Source organism: Palaemon carinicauda, chromosome 16 (genome assembly GCF_036898095.1).
Source record: "Palaemon carinicauda isolate YSFRI2023 chromosome 16, ASM3689809v2, whole genome shotgun sequence".
NCBI lineage: Eukaryota > Metazoa > Arthropoda > Malacostraca > Decapoda > Palaemonidae > Palaemon > Palaemon carinicauda.
Window position 1 is genome coordinate 55886823 of NC_090740.1, and position 15000 is coordinate 55901822.

Consider the following 15000-nt stretch of genomic DNA (forward strand, 5'->3'; position numbering starts at 1 on the left):
CTGGTCCCATTGATTTCTTGCAGTAGGACACCACCAAATCCAGTATTGCAAGCATCGACCTGTATAAAAAAAGGTTTAGTAAGATTAGGAGCTTGCAACAAAGGAGATGAAGTCATGAATAACTTTAGCTGCCGGAAGGCCTTATCGTGATCCTGTGTCCAGTGAAACCTTACTTTGCTGGATGTCAAGACATGTAGAGGAGAAGTTATGATGGAAAAATTAGGACAAAACTTTGAATAATATGACACCATACCTAAGAAAGTTTTGAGTTCTTTTTTATCACTAGGAGTGGGGAATGGAGTTATAGCCTTTACATTAGTATCCTTGGGTAATATGGAGCCACTGCCAATGACATGTCCTAGGTATGTAACTTTTGCCTTACCAAATGAACTCTTGGCTAAATTAATAACTAGGTTAGCTTCGAGGAGTCTTTTGAAGAGTTCTTTTAAGATCTTGAGATGTTCGTCCCAGGAGATACTAGCAATTACGATGTCATCCAAATAGACATACACACCCTCCAAACCACGTGTAACTTCATGGACCATCCTTTGGAATGTAGCTGGAGCATTAGTCATCCCAAATGGCAAAACTCTGTATTCAAAGAGACCAAAAGGTGTTATAAAGGCTGATATCTCTCTTGTCCTATCTGTTAATTTAATTTGATAATAACCCTTCAAGAGATCAATCTGGGTAAGGTATTTAGAATTACTCACAGAGTCAATAATATCCGTAATTCTAGGTAATGGATAAGCATCCTTGACCGTTACAGAATTAACCCTTCTATAATCCGTACACATACGATAGGAATTGTTAGGCTTTTTTACTAAAATACAAGGCGATGCCCAGGGAGACTTACTTGGTGCAGCCAAATCTAGTTTTAATAAATACTCAACCTCAGCCTTCAAGGCTGGTAATAAACGATGGGACACCCGATAAAAAGGTTGACGAACGGGATTGGCGTTTGGTTCTAGCACAATATCATGTTGCACCAAGGTACAGCAACCAGGAGTGTCTGAACATATTGCAGGATAAGACTTCAGAACAGCCTCTAACTCTTCCCTTTCTACCTTAGGAAGATGACCAAGATACTGTGAAAGCAAAGAAAGAATCTGTGAATTACTAGCATCTTTCCATGACAAAATATGATTATGAGCCAAAGTTTCTTCTCCGTCTGGCTCAAGAGGAGCTAAAAGTTTATCATTATCAACTGCCTCGGGTACTATGTTTTTCGGGGTAGGAGAAGTCTCGATGGGAGTAGTTATCCTCTAGTTGCGAGTGGAGTGATCAGTCTCTCTACTTATCAGGTGAACTACCTGTGGAGAAATCTTTGCAGATTGGTATGGTTTTATAAGATTAATGTGCACTAACTGGCTAGGCTTCCTTTTATCTGGAGTTTCAATTGCACAAGTTGTTTTAGAGACCCTTTTAGTGATTTTATACGGACCCATAAATTTTTCTCTCAATGGAGCTCCTGGAACTGGTCGATATACAAGTACATCATCTCCTACTTTGAAAGTTCTAATTTTGGCCTTTTTATCGTAATGGTTTTTCATTCGAATCTGACTGTTAGTTAAATTCTGATTGGCAAATTCATAAACATGGTCAAATTTAACCTTAAGACTTTGAAGGTATTGCGGAATACTTACTTGCTGGTCTTTGTAAGTACCTCTTAGGATGTTTTCTTTTACCATACTAAGGTTTGTCCTAGGTCTGCGGCCGAACATCATCTCGAAGGGAGAAATTCCAGTCGATTCATTAGGCGTACTCCTAAGTACATACATAAGCAGATCCAGGTCTTCATCCCAGTCTCGTCCAGTTTCACAAATGTACTTGCGCAGGAGGTTTTTAATGGTCTGGTGTACTCGTTCGAGGGCTCCATTAGTCTGAGGGTGATAAGCTGAAGCAAAAATATGAAGAGATGTTTAACTGCTTTAAAGTTTGCTTAAACAAATCACTAGTGAAGTTTGTCCCCTGATCACACTGAAGCTCTTTTGGAAAACCAAAAATGGTGAATATTTTAAGAAGATTAACAATAATTGTTCTAGCAGATATGTTTTTTATAGGTACGGCTAAAGGAAATCTAGTAGTTGGACACAACAAGGTTAAAATGTACTCATTTTGTTTCTTAGTTTTGGGAAGTGGACCAACACAATCTACAATTACCTTTTCAAAAGGAGAATTAGGTACTGTAATAGGAACTAATGGTGCTGGAGGTATTTTCTGATTTGGTTTACCAGTTACCTGGCAGGGATGGCAAGATTCTATGTGGTGCTTTACATCAGCTTTCATACCAGGCCAGTAGTAATCGTCCAGCAAACGCTTATAGGTTTTGGAAATGCCTAGATGAGACTCTGCTGAATGAGCAAGATCCAATAAGGCTGCACGAAGATTAGAAGGAACTACAAGCTGGTAACTATCATGCCAGGAATTTTGTCCTGCAATCTTCAAAGGTCTATAACGTCTCATAAGGATGTTATTATAAAGATAAAAATATGGTAACTTACTTTCATCAACGTCATCTTTTACTTTATCAAAGTATTCTTTCAAACTATCATCAGACCTTTGATACTCTACAAATTCATCTGAGGGAATATCAACAAGATCAGCAAGGACTTTTTCACCTAAGGTACTTTGATCCACCTTACCTGTGTGTTCAGTGTCGCTAGAAGTTGAGGTTGTAGACCTGGTGACTACTTGGCAGGGAAGCTCTACCACCGGAGAAAACTCTTTGCAAGCTTTTTCGATCACTACTTCAGGCTGCGTAATGATAAGACTAGGAGTACCGTTAGTTTGAGCCAAGTCATTACCAAGTATCATGTCTATGTTCTTGCAAGGCAGGTCAGAATCCAACAAGGCGACATTAGTTGAACCTTTAAAATAAGGACAATCAAGAGAAATCTGTACAATAGGTAAAACCTTTTGACAAGTCAAATCTGACACAGTTACATACTGATCTGTTGGTTTAGCTAAATCTTTTAACTTTGAGCTAATGATAGTTTGAGAGGACCCTGTATCTCTCAAAATTTGCACGGGAATATCATTTACTTTACCAGGATATGTAAATGCTGTAAAGTCTGATAGAGGTTGAGCACAGTGAAGAGTCGTTTTATTTGCAGTATTCCCTGATTTGTGTCCTTGTGAAAAAGCATTAGGAGAAGCCTTACCATGAGATGCTTTGCATTTGGGACTAGGACAGTCTTTAATATGATGACCTTCTTTCTTACAAAAAGTACAAACCTGGGGGGAAGATGAAGGTGAGGACGAATGTGGTTTAAGTTTATGAATGAGATGGTAATCATCAGCTAATAGGGCAGCCCTTTTGCCATCTTTTTCTTGTTTTTCTCTAATAAACATTGCCACATTAGCTGGAATACGCCTCAGGAATTCTTCTAAAACTATTAAATTCTTTAATTGTTCTAAAGTAGTTATTTGTTCCTTGTCTATCCATTTATTAAACTGCTTCAACTTCAATGTGAAAAACTCTAGATAGGTTTGAGCTTGGTTCTTCAAAGTTTGTCTGAAGATTTGTCTATACCCTTCTGCTGTAACACTATAAGCATCTAATATGGCAGTTTTAAAGACTTCATAATCCCTTTCTTGGACAAGTTGTGCTGCCACATATGCAGCTCTTCCTTTGAAGGAGTTTCTGATTAAGAGAACATATTGGTCTCTTGGCCAGTTGAGAGACGTTGCAGTGTTTTCAAAAGTAATGAAAAAAACATCAGGATCTTTTTCATCGAAGACAGGCAGGAGTTTGCGTGCTTTACTAAGGTCAAAAGCATCGGGTAGCTGTTTTTCTGCCAACCTTTCTTCTATTCTTATGGCTGATAGTTCCTTTTCCAACAGAACTTTTTCTTTACGTTCTATTTCAAGTCTTCTTTGCTCAGTTTCTAGCCTTTTTTGTTCAGCCTCTACTGTTACCTGCTGCAGTTCAAGTTGGAGTTTCAATTTCACTATCTCTGGGTCTTCAGTTATAGTAACAGTACGAGCAGCACCTCGTTCAAGTGTTAAAGGCCTTAAGGGAATAGCCTCTTCATCAGTTATGTTACCACTATTTATCAGGAAATCTAATATCTTTCCCAATAATTCAGCTTTCACCACAGCATGACCTACAGATATTCTTGCCCTTACAGCTATTTGGCGAAGCTGGTCCTTTTTAGCTTCGTGTAGTGTATTTAGGTGCTCCCTGGGTGCACCTAAAAATTTCTCAAGATCAAAAGGCATCTCTCAATACTGATAAAATGGAAAATATCACTGGAAATTATATTACTACTATACACAAGCTTTAAGACTTAAAAACGTCAGGGCATTCATGGATTTATGGTGCGAAGGCACCCACAAACCAGAGGAATTTCCTTAATCCTTAAGTCTTACAATGTACAGAAATTCACTTAAATAAACAAGGCTTTAATAATCCATGCCAATCAGAAAACTTGGTTCACCAATAATGCACAACCACTAATAATCTTGAATAGAATATTCTTAATGGAGTAAATAATTGGAAGTACCAACAGTTACCTGAACAAGGAATAAACCTTTAAATATCCATCGAGGTGGAACGAAGTTCTTGACCACGTGGTCGTAACAATATCCAGCCGAAATCCTTGAAAGAGCGAAGGTCGTACCCTGAGTAAGAGGAGCAGAAGTTCTTAAGGAAGGAATCTTTCAATTCCTTATGATGAGGTTTTGAATGCCTCGAAGCACCTCGAGAAGTTGGGGCGACTATGAAGATATCGCTAAGCGATGGTAGTCAACAGAGTCGAGGGTTAAAAGAATGACGAATTCTAGGATGCCATTACCCTGCCTGCACGTCCTCCAAAATCTCGATGTATGCTTAAGATGACGTGTAGCAACACGACATTCTCTAGGTGAAAGTGTGAGCGCGCTGGAGAACACTATCCGGTGGTGGTCAGTTATAAACTAGCAAAATATCACTAATACACTACACTCATGTTGTCCATCATTTTAGAGAAACAACAAAATGAATTTCACAATCCGTCAAGATCGAGCATAAGCGTAACACATACGTAAGTACATCCCGGACACAGGCCCCCAATTTGTCACAACTTCAGCTTTCCACTTGACTATTTCATAAATTCTCAGTAATGAGGGCAACACTTCATGTAGGTACAGTAGATATATTAGGAGAATGATCAAATTAAAGTTGAAATTAAACAAAGACTTTACTTATTTTAAATCACGTATAAATATATAACAAAATAATAACAAATAATCACTTAATAAACACTAGAAACAAGTGAAGAATTAGCCACCGGATAACGAACTCAAAAGTATTAACTTGAAAGAGCTTGGAAGTAAACATTTCCAAGGATTACATACGTAAAAATAACAAAAGGTAATTTCATTCATGCTGTCCGCTACGATCAGCAATCAATAGATGGCGCTAAAGTTATACACAATAATAGGTGTAATTAGAAATGCTAAATAATGATAGGAGGGTTATTATAATATATATATATATATATATATATATATATATATATATATATATATATATATATATATATATACATATATAAATATATTTATGTACACACACATATATATGTATATATATATATATATATATATATATATATATATATATATATATATATATATATATATATATATATATATATTTATATTTATTTATGTAGATGTGTATGAACACACACACACACACACATATATATATATATACACACGTGCACACATATATATATATATATATATATATATATATATATATGTATATATATATATATATATATATATATATATATATATATATATATATATATATTTATATTTATTTATGTATATCTGTATGAACACACACACACACACACACACACACACACATATATATATATATATATATATATATATATATACACCTACACACACACACACATATATATATATATATATATATATATATATACATATATATATATTTGCATATATATATATGTTGTGGAGGATTAATTTTATTTTAATTAATTTTTTTTGTTTTGCCAAATCGAGAGAGAGAGAGAGAGAGAGAGAGAGAGAGAGAGAGAGAGAGAGAGAGAGAGAGAGAGAGAGAGAGTTGTTTTAGTATTGTTAAATCGAGACATTTTATTTGCTTAAGCTTTGTCATTAATGAGAGAGAGAGAGAGAGAGAGAGAGAGAGAGAGAGAGAGAGAGAGAGTGTGAGTGTGTTTATTTACTTAAGTTTTGTCAAACCGCAAGAGAAAGTGTTTATTTGCTTAGTTTTGTGTGTGTGAGAGAGAGAGAGAGAGAGAGAGAGAGAGAGAGAGAGAGAGAGAGAGAGAAAGAAAGAAAGAAAGAAAGTGTTTATTTGCTTTAGTTTTGTCAGAGAGAGAGAGAGAGAGAGAATTTCATTTGCTTTAGTTTTGTTAGATCGCGCGCGCGCGAGAGAGTATGTGTGTATGTGCGTTTGTGTGTGCGTGTTTTGTGTGTCCGCAGTGCGCGCCGAAGAACAAGGATAATTAGCGAATGATTGTTTGAAGTTGGAAAGATTGTTGGTATATTTGAGGTTGTTTGTTTACATTTTTTAGCTAGGATAGGCAGTGATGAATGTCTTGGGCGAAAGAAAGCATTGGATCTCGGACTGTGGAAGGAGTCGGTTGTTATTTTTTTTGTTCTTCGAAAGCCGGCTGTTTAGTGTTTGTTTATATTCGGAGTAAGTACTGTTTTTATTCATTTTTGTTAGGCGCGTTCGTGAATGATAGAAAGTTTATTGTTTATCTTTGATTATAGTGCGATAGTTAAGTTAGTTAGGAGTGTTCATAAGTGTTTTTCTTTTTTTATTCTGGCAGGCCGTGATTCCTCCTTTGGAGAGTTATTTTTGAATGCCGATCTTTAGTTGACGACCTGGCCTGTATTAGATTGTTTTAAGACTGCTCTGGGATTACGCAACCGTTGATGACCTGGACTACGATTAGGATTACGATTTGATTGCACTGAACGATTTCCTTGATTTTGATGCCATAATGACCCAGCCCGTTTGAAGGATTTTCCGTTTGGATTACTGTTTATAAAGATTGTGTATGATGACGATGATGATGATGATGATGATACTGACACCTGTGACTCAAGGAGTTGAGGCCGTTATGGCAAATTAAGAACTCTTCGGTTACCATAAACTGTAGTGGTAGTTTGCCGTGAAAGGACAGTTCGGCTTGTGTGTGGCGACAGTGTTGGTGTCGTAATATATATAAACACATATTTTGAGCTGGTGTGCGGTTTAGTATTAAGTTTGTTAGGGTTTTTCTATTTGAATGGTGATACGGTTTTTTTTTGGTATATTTATGAATTTAATGATTTGTGTTACGTGTAATTATTTTGGTTGTTGGTGGTTTATATGTTAAGCTTATTTTGAATGCAGAATTTTTTTGCTTTTGGTTGCGGTGAATATAATTTTAAGGCTATGTTTTGTTTTCATTTTCCTTCTGTCCAAGAGTCCAGTTTGAAGTAGAGTCAGGGGAAAGTTTGTATTGTGGGATATTGAGAAAGTAGGAGTGATCAAGAGTGTGGGGGTTTGTGGTTTGTTTACATTCCGCCACATAAATTTGGCGCCCGAACAGGGACGACTGTTGAAGGTGGGATTGAAACTGGACTTTTGGACAAGGGTAAATAGGTTTGAAAAATACTTAAAATATTAAAGGTATTGAAATGGAGTTAATGGAAGAACAGTTGCATATTTTAAAGGAGGAATTGCGGTTGTCTAATGAGCGAGAGGAGAGGTTGTTGTTGGAGAATGCGAGGTTAAGTAGTGAGAATGAGGATATGCAAAGGAAACTTAGGGAACTTCAGGGAACTCTAGAGAGAGTGGAAGAGGGTGTTGAGATGAGGATGCGAGAAAATGAGAAACGAATGGAAGCTATGATAGGGCAAGTAATGGGGATGATGAAAACTGTCATAGGTGAAGGTGCAGTCGGAGGAGTGGCTTCTGCTCCTGGTAACGGGTTGATTGTGGAAGAGGATAGGGTAAGTGATAATGGAGAAGGTAGTGATAGTGATATTGAAAGTAAAGGGCCTAGACATAGTAAGATTGGAACGAAGGGTGATAGGAAGACTGAGAAGAAAGGTAAAGATAATGTGAAGAAAGAAAAGAAGAAAGGTCAGGGTGTGAGTGAGGATGATCATGAATGGGTGAAGGTGGTAAGTAAGAAAAAGGGTAAGAAGGGAATGGTTAAAGATAGGACTTTGAGTGTAGAATTAGATTCATTGTATTCAAATGAAGAAGGCAACAAGAAGGGAGTAGACAGTGAAGATAGTAGTGAGAATGAAGTAGAGGAAGTTTGTAAGACAGTGTTTATGAGAGAGGTACCTAGGTGTGAAAGGTTTAATGAACATAGCAGTAGGGATGTATATGACTTCTTTAGGGAATATGAAAAGTTTTGTCAGGCTAAGTATGGGGATAGTAAGAGAGTTTGGGCTAGGGAGTTGGGAGAATTTTTGTCAGGATATTTGTTGACGATGTATGGGGTGATAATGAGTGTAGGAGAGGTTGAGTATGAAAGTGTAAAGAAGAGGATAATTGAACAGGTAAAACGTATGAAAGGTAGTGTTAGGTATAAGCGAAAAAATTATTTTGATGAAGCACGAATGAAGGTGGGTGAACCAATCTCGATGTATGTATGTCGGTTAGAAACATTGGCTAGAAAGAAGTATGGGGACGAATGAATAAATGAAAATAAGGAACTAATGAAGAAGTTTTTGGGTACAGTACCAGAGAGTGTGTGTGAGTTTATTAATTTGAAACGGAAGGAGAAAATGAGGTGGACTAGAGAGAGATTAACTTGTGATGATATTTTAGAGATAGTTGAGGATTACGAGTTGGATAGGTGTATGAAAGAATGTAAATCTGTGAGTGTAAGAACTGGAATGGAGGAATGTGTGCCAGAATTTGGTAGTTTTAGAGATGCTGTTATGAGAGGGCCAATGAGGGCAGCTGATAGTGTAGTAGATAGAAGTGTTAGGGTGAGTAATGTAGGAATACCCATGTCGAGAAATGACGGGTTTAGACAGGGAAATCAAGTTTGGAGAGATAGAAGTGCTAGTACGCAGCAAGTTAGGTTAGGTAGTGGTATCCGTGAAGAGAGGTGTTATAGGTGTGGGAAAGTAGGACATAAAAAGAACGAGTGTAGATGGGCATTAGGAGCATGTTTCGGGTGTGGAGAGACAGGGCATCGTATTAGCGACTGTAAGAAAGAGAAAGTGGTTAAGTGTTATCGGTGTGGTATGACTGGACACATAGCGAGTGGATGCCGTAATAATCGTATGAATGTAATTTGTGGTAATTGTGGTAAGGATGGTCATTATGCTAGAATGTGCAGATGGGCATGTAGCTAGGGTTTGTAGAAAGAAGGGATCAAGTCAGCCAGGATGTTCAGGAAACTAATTAATCAGAGGGTTCAGCTGGGTGAGTCCTCGTGTGTGTGGGGAGTGAATGTGATGCATGTTCGTGAGGGTTTATTGCATGAAGATGTGATGGGAGAAAGAGCACATGATTGTATGAGTGTGAAAATGATTTTTAATGGTGTAGAGTTGGTTGGTTTGATTGATACTGGTTGTGGTGTCAATTTAATGTTTAGGAATGCATATGATAAGGTAAAAGAGGTTAGTGAATTTAAGGGATGTACGGGTGAAGTAAAAGGTATTGGTAATTTGCGTATGCCTGTGCAAGGAAAGTTGCGGGAAAATGTTATGATTGGGGGGCTGATGATGGAGGATAATGATTTTTACGTGGTTGAGGGAGCGAATGAGAAATATGACGTACTGTTTGGGTATAAATTTCTGAAAAAATGTGGTATGATTGTACATCCAAGTGTGAATATGATTGAAATAAAGGTTAAAGGTAATATTTGTGGGGAATTTTATTTAAAGGAAGACGGCAGAGTGAGTACGAAGGTGTGGAAGGGAGTGCCATTGGTAGCAAGGGAAAGTGTAAAGTTATCGGGTAAGAAAGGTGAGGTTATTAGTGTGAAAGTTGCATGGCCGAGCAGTCTGGGAATTTCAAATAGTGACAAGGATGAATATGTAGTGGAAGGTATGGAAGCAGGTAATTTGGTGAAAACGAGTGCGTATATATATGATGGTGTTATGAATATGCAGGAACCCAAGGTGTATGTAAGGTTGTTGCCGTGTTTTAGGAGGAAGAGAGTACGTGGTATACGTGAGGGCGATTGCATGGGATGTATGTATACACTGATCAATGTAGAGGATGGAAGATATGTTAAGGCGAGACAGGTAATGGCTGGTAAGGTAAAGAACGATGACGATTGGGATTACGATACGTTGAAAGGAAGAATTAAGTTAGATGAGAGTATAAGTGAGGTCGAAAGGGAACGATTGCTTAAGATGTTATGGGATAAGCGGAGAGTTATGAGTCTCGGTGACGATGATTGTGGGGGGTCAGACCTGCCAGAATTTAAAATAGTTCTCAGTGATGATACCCCCATATATCAGCGTCCCAGGCATTTTTCTCCGCCTATTGCCAAGGAGATAGAGGAGCAGTGTCAGGAACTAGAGCGTATGGGTGTAATAGAAAGGAGTGAGAGTGCCTGGAATAGCCCTATTGTCCCTGTACGAAAGCCTGATGGAAGTTTACGTATGTGTATTGATTATAGGAAGGTGAATGAGGTGACTGTTAAAGAACGTTTTCCGATGAATGTGGTGTCTGATTGTGTTTATAAGATGCATGGAATGAAAGTTTTTACTAAATTAGATTTGGTGCGGGGCTATTATCAGATGCCTCTAGCAGAGGGGAGCAGGCCCATTACCGTATTTTCAAGTACGAATTGTCACTTTCAATTTAAAAGGTTGAGTTTTGGTCTTGCTAATGCGCCTGCTGCCTTCCAAAGAGCGATGAATGTTGTATTGGCTGGTTTCGATCGACAGAAGGTGACTGTTTTTATAGATGATATTCTGATTGCGAGCGAGACTGTTGAGGAACATATGCGGTTGCTTGAGGCAGTGTTGATGCGGTTAATTGAAGTTGGTGTGAAAATTAAGCTTGAGAAGTGTACATGGTTGTCCAGGGAGGTGGAATTTCTTGGGCATGTAGTGGGTGAATCTGGTATAAGGAAGAGTGACAAGTTTGTGAATAAGGTGCGAGAATTTCCACGTCCCCGGACTGTGCGTGAGTTGCGAGGTTTTCTTGGTTTGGTTGAGTTTGGGTGCAAGTTTGTTAGAGATTGTTCAGGTATAGGGAAGCCTTTGAATGAATGGACGGGTAAAAGGAATAGTACAAAATTAAAATGGGATGATCGGATGATAGAAGCGTTTGAAAGGTTGAAGGAAGAGGCCGCGAAAGACGTCACTTTGGCATTTCCAGATTACAGTGAAAATGCGAATATGCTAGAGTTGTATACGGATGCGAGTGGGGTTAGTATGGGTGGTTGTTTGGTTCAAATGCAGAGAGTAAATGGAGAAGAGCAATTGAGAGTAATAGCGTATGTTAGTAAAGCGTTTAATAAAGCTGAGCGGAAGTATTCGACGATTGACAGGGAATTGGCTGCAATACGATTTTGTGTGAAAGCATTGAAAGTATTTTTGTATGGTGTAAAATTCATTGTGCGTACTGACCATCAGCCCCTAGTGTATATGATAAGGAAAGAGTGTGTGAATGCAAGGGTTGCTAGGACCATAGAGGATTTGAATGAATTTGATTTTAGGTTAGAATATGTACCGGGAAATAAGAATGTGATAGCGGATGCGATGTCGAGGATGCATGGGAGGATGGAAGATAGAGAGAGTAATCAGAATTCTGAAAGGTTGCCTGAAGGTTTAGTTGTGGAGCAGAGTTGTGAAGGGGAAGATATGGTGTATAAGTGTATCCTAATGGGTTTAAGTAAGTTAATACAAGAGGGGTTAGATACGGAAATACCAGGTAGCGTAAGCGAGCTTAAAAGAAGGGTGATGAATGAAGTGTCAAAAGAAATGGTATATGAGGAGGAGAGTAGTGTACTAGAAGGGGAAGTATTATCAAAGATATTAATGGTGGTAAGTATGTTGTATGGTGTAACTGTGTATTTGTATTTTGGATGGAATCGACCGATGGAATATAGGGCATGTAAGGAGAATGATAGGGAATATATTTTGAGGATTCAATGTAAGGAGGAATGTTGCTAATTGTTGAGCGAGAAGGATAATGGTGCAAGTGACCTTAACCTAAGATATGACTGTATAGAGGACAGTGAATATGATGATAAACATATTGGTGAAGTGAGCGACAGAATTGAAAGGAGAGTAAATGTATGCATGCATGGTGTAAAAGGAAGGATGATGACATATGTGAATATAAATGAGAATGAATATTGTAGTTTAATTGATACAGGTGCTCAAGTGTCATTAGTAAATGAGTCGGTTATCAGGGAAATTGAGAGGTACAATTGGGAAGTGAAAAGACAGTGTACGAGTGTGAGAATTCATGGAATAGGTCAGGGAAGTTTACTTGTTTGGGAAGAAGTGAGGTTGAAGGTGAAACTAGGGAGTATGGAAGTTGAACATAATTTTATTGTAATGGGAGAGAATGAAATGCCAAGTTGTTTTTTGATGGGAATAGATTTTTTGAGGTTGCACCATGTGTCAGTTGATGTTGGTAAGGGTTTGCTTTCAAAGAATGGCTGTAAGGTAATAGTAATTGAGGATAATAGTGTATTCATGGCGAATTTTGTTGGCATGATTGATATTGCAAAGAGTGAAGATGATTTGTTAAGCAAAGAAGAGGTGGAAGAAATGCAAGGTGAATGTTTCGAAATAAATAGGTTACGTGAATGTATTTTAAATGGTATTAGGGTGGAAGAATGGCCGTGTGATTTGGAAGCGTATAAGAAAGTTGTTAAAAGATTTATTGTTTGTAAGAATATTGTGTATTTTTTGCATAGGGGAATGGATGAAGATATATATGTTCCTGTATTTCCAATGCATGCAGCTGTATGTGTATGGTAGTGCATGACAGGTATGGGCATATGGGGAAGAATAAATTGTGGGAATGCATGCGAGAGAGGTTGTTTACGCCTGGGTTGAGTCAAATTTGTAGGGATGTAGCGACTACTTGTGAGGATTGTCAGAAGGGAAAGTATCAGAGCATGCATGCAAGTCCGCCTATTTTGAGGTTACGTATGAAAGAGCCATTTGAGATGTTTGTGATTGATTGTGTTTCGTTGCCTGTGACTGCGAGGAGACATGTGGGAATGATTGTCATGGTCGATCATATGAGCAAGTTTGCGTATGCAGTGCCCATCAAGAATAAAAGAAGTGAGACTGTAGCGAGAATGGTAAGTCAAGTGATGTTGCCGATGAGTGTGTGCAAGCCTGCGAAAATGTTAAGTGACAATGGTCCGGAGTTTGTGGGATGGGAGTTTGAGCAGATGTTAAGAGAATGGGGCATTGAACATGTGTATTCGACTCCGTATATGCCAAGTGCGAATGGTTTGGCTGAAAGGACTGTAAGAACCTTAACAGAAATTTTGCGGATGATGAGTACATGTGATAATGATTGGGATTTATATGTTGGGCGTGCGTTGTGGGCGTATAATGCGACGGTGCACAAGAGTACTGGTATGTCTCCGTGTAAGTTTGTGTTGAATTTTGAAAAGATAGTAAGACCGAGATTGAGTGTGTCCGAGAATGATAGAGATGTTTGGAAGAAAGCAAATGAGAGATTTGAAAGCTACAAAGTGGGAGAGAAAGTGTTAAAAGAAGTAATTGAAAAGGGAAGAATGAATGTCAATAAGGTATGTGATAAGTTTGAAGGTCCATATGAGGTGTTAGATGTTGATTCTAGTGGGTTGAGTTATGTTTTAGGTAAAGTAAGTGTGGATGGTAGTGTGGAAAAGGTTAGGGCACACCACAATCAGTTGCGAAAATGGAAGGAGGTACCAAGATATATTCAGTAGAATGGTATGAATAAATGGCTGAAAACGAACAAGTATGAACCGAGTATGTGTGAGGCATTAGGTTTAGAAGATAAGCAATTGGTGTTAGTAGAGTATGGAAGGAAAAAGAAGTCTGAGAATTTTACTGGGGATAAAATGCGGGAAAATTTTGTAGTTGTAGGCGGGAATCAGAATAAGCAGGACAAGGGTGTAAATGTACAGGTGAGTATGGAAGATAAATGTATTAATACAGATGAAACTTGGATGAGTATGAATGATACTTATAGTGTGTGTGGTTTTTCGTTAGACGAGGCAAGAGAACGTATGACGGACACGAGAATGAAAGATAGGAGAATGATAAGCAGTATGAATGATTCTTTTGTTAAAGTAGAAAATGGTTTAAATGTAATGGATGAATTGTTGACAGAAATTAGTGGGATTTTCGGACCAGATGAAACTGAGGTAGATGAAATAGTGAATGATATCTTAGACGAGCAGAACATAGACGGAAGTAGTAATAGTACGTTGAATGAAAACGACATGGAAGAAGTGAATGAGAGAGTGCAGGTATATGAAGGCCCAGTTACTCGAAGCCGAGGCCCTGTTCCTGATTGCGACTGGGTAATGAGAAAATAGGTAAGTGTTGTGTGAGGATTTGGCAAAGTAAGGGGGGAGGAATGTGGAGGATTAATTTTATTTTAATTTATTTTTTTTTGTTTTTCCAAATCGAGAGAGAGAGAGAGAGAGAGAGAGAGAGAGAGAGAGAGAGAGAGAGAGAGAGAGAGAGAGAGAGAGAGAGAGTTGTTTTAGTATTGTTAAATCGAGACATTTTATTTGCTTTAGCTTTGTCATTAATGAGAGAGAGAGAGAGAGAGAGAGAGAGAGAGAGAGAGAGAGAGAGAGAGAGAGAGAGTGTGAGTGTGTTTATTTACTTAAGTTTTGTCAAACCTCAAGAGAAAGTGTTTATTTGCTTAGTTTTGTGTGTGTGTGTGAGAGAGAGAGAGAGAGAGAGAGAGAGAGAGAGAGAGAGAGAGAGAGAGAAAGAAAGAAAGAAAGTGTTTATTTGCTTTAGTTTTGTCAGAGAGAGAGAGAGAGAGAATTTCAT

General features: G+C 38.1%; 2 protein-coding genes across 7 annotated transcripts in view; one reads left to right on the top strand and one right to left on the bottom strand.

The window, feature by feature from the left end:
* LOC137655739 (uncharacterized) overlaps positions 1 to 4471 on the bottom strand; it is a 4556-nt gene extending 85 nt beyond the window's left edge. The window contains exons 1-3 of one of the 6 annotated variants that reach the window (XR_011046859.1): positions 2164 to 4468; positions 515 to 1883; positions 1 to 59 (exon numbers count right to left, since the gene is read on the bottom strand). The exon at positions 1 to 59 is cut by the window's left edge and continues 73 nt beyond it. Coding sequence is in view for 5 of the 6 variants with exons in the window: in XM_068389787.1 (XP_068245888.1) it covers positions 1266 to 1883; positions 2164 to 4224 (2679 nt within the window). In the remaining variant the exon portion in view is untranslated. Of the gene's footprint in view, positions 1898 to 2163 lie in introns of all 6 variants that reach the window. The other 5 variants (XM_068389789.1, XM_068389788.1, XM_068389791.1 and 2 more) reach the window with 5 other exon arrangements.
* The window catches only part of LOC137655320 (uncharacterized), a 436860-nt gene that overhangs the window by 213141 nt on the left and 208719 nt on the right, over positions 1 to 15000 (top strand). The gene's annotated exons all lie outside the window — the stretch shown is intronic.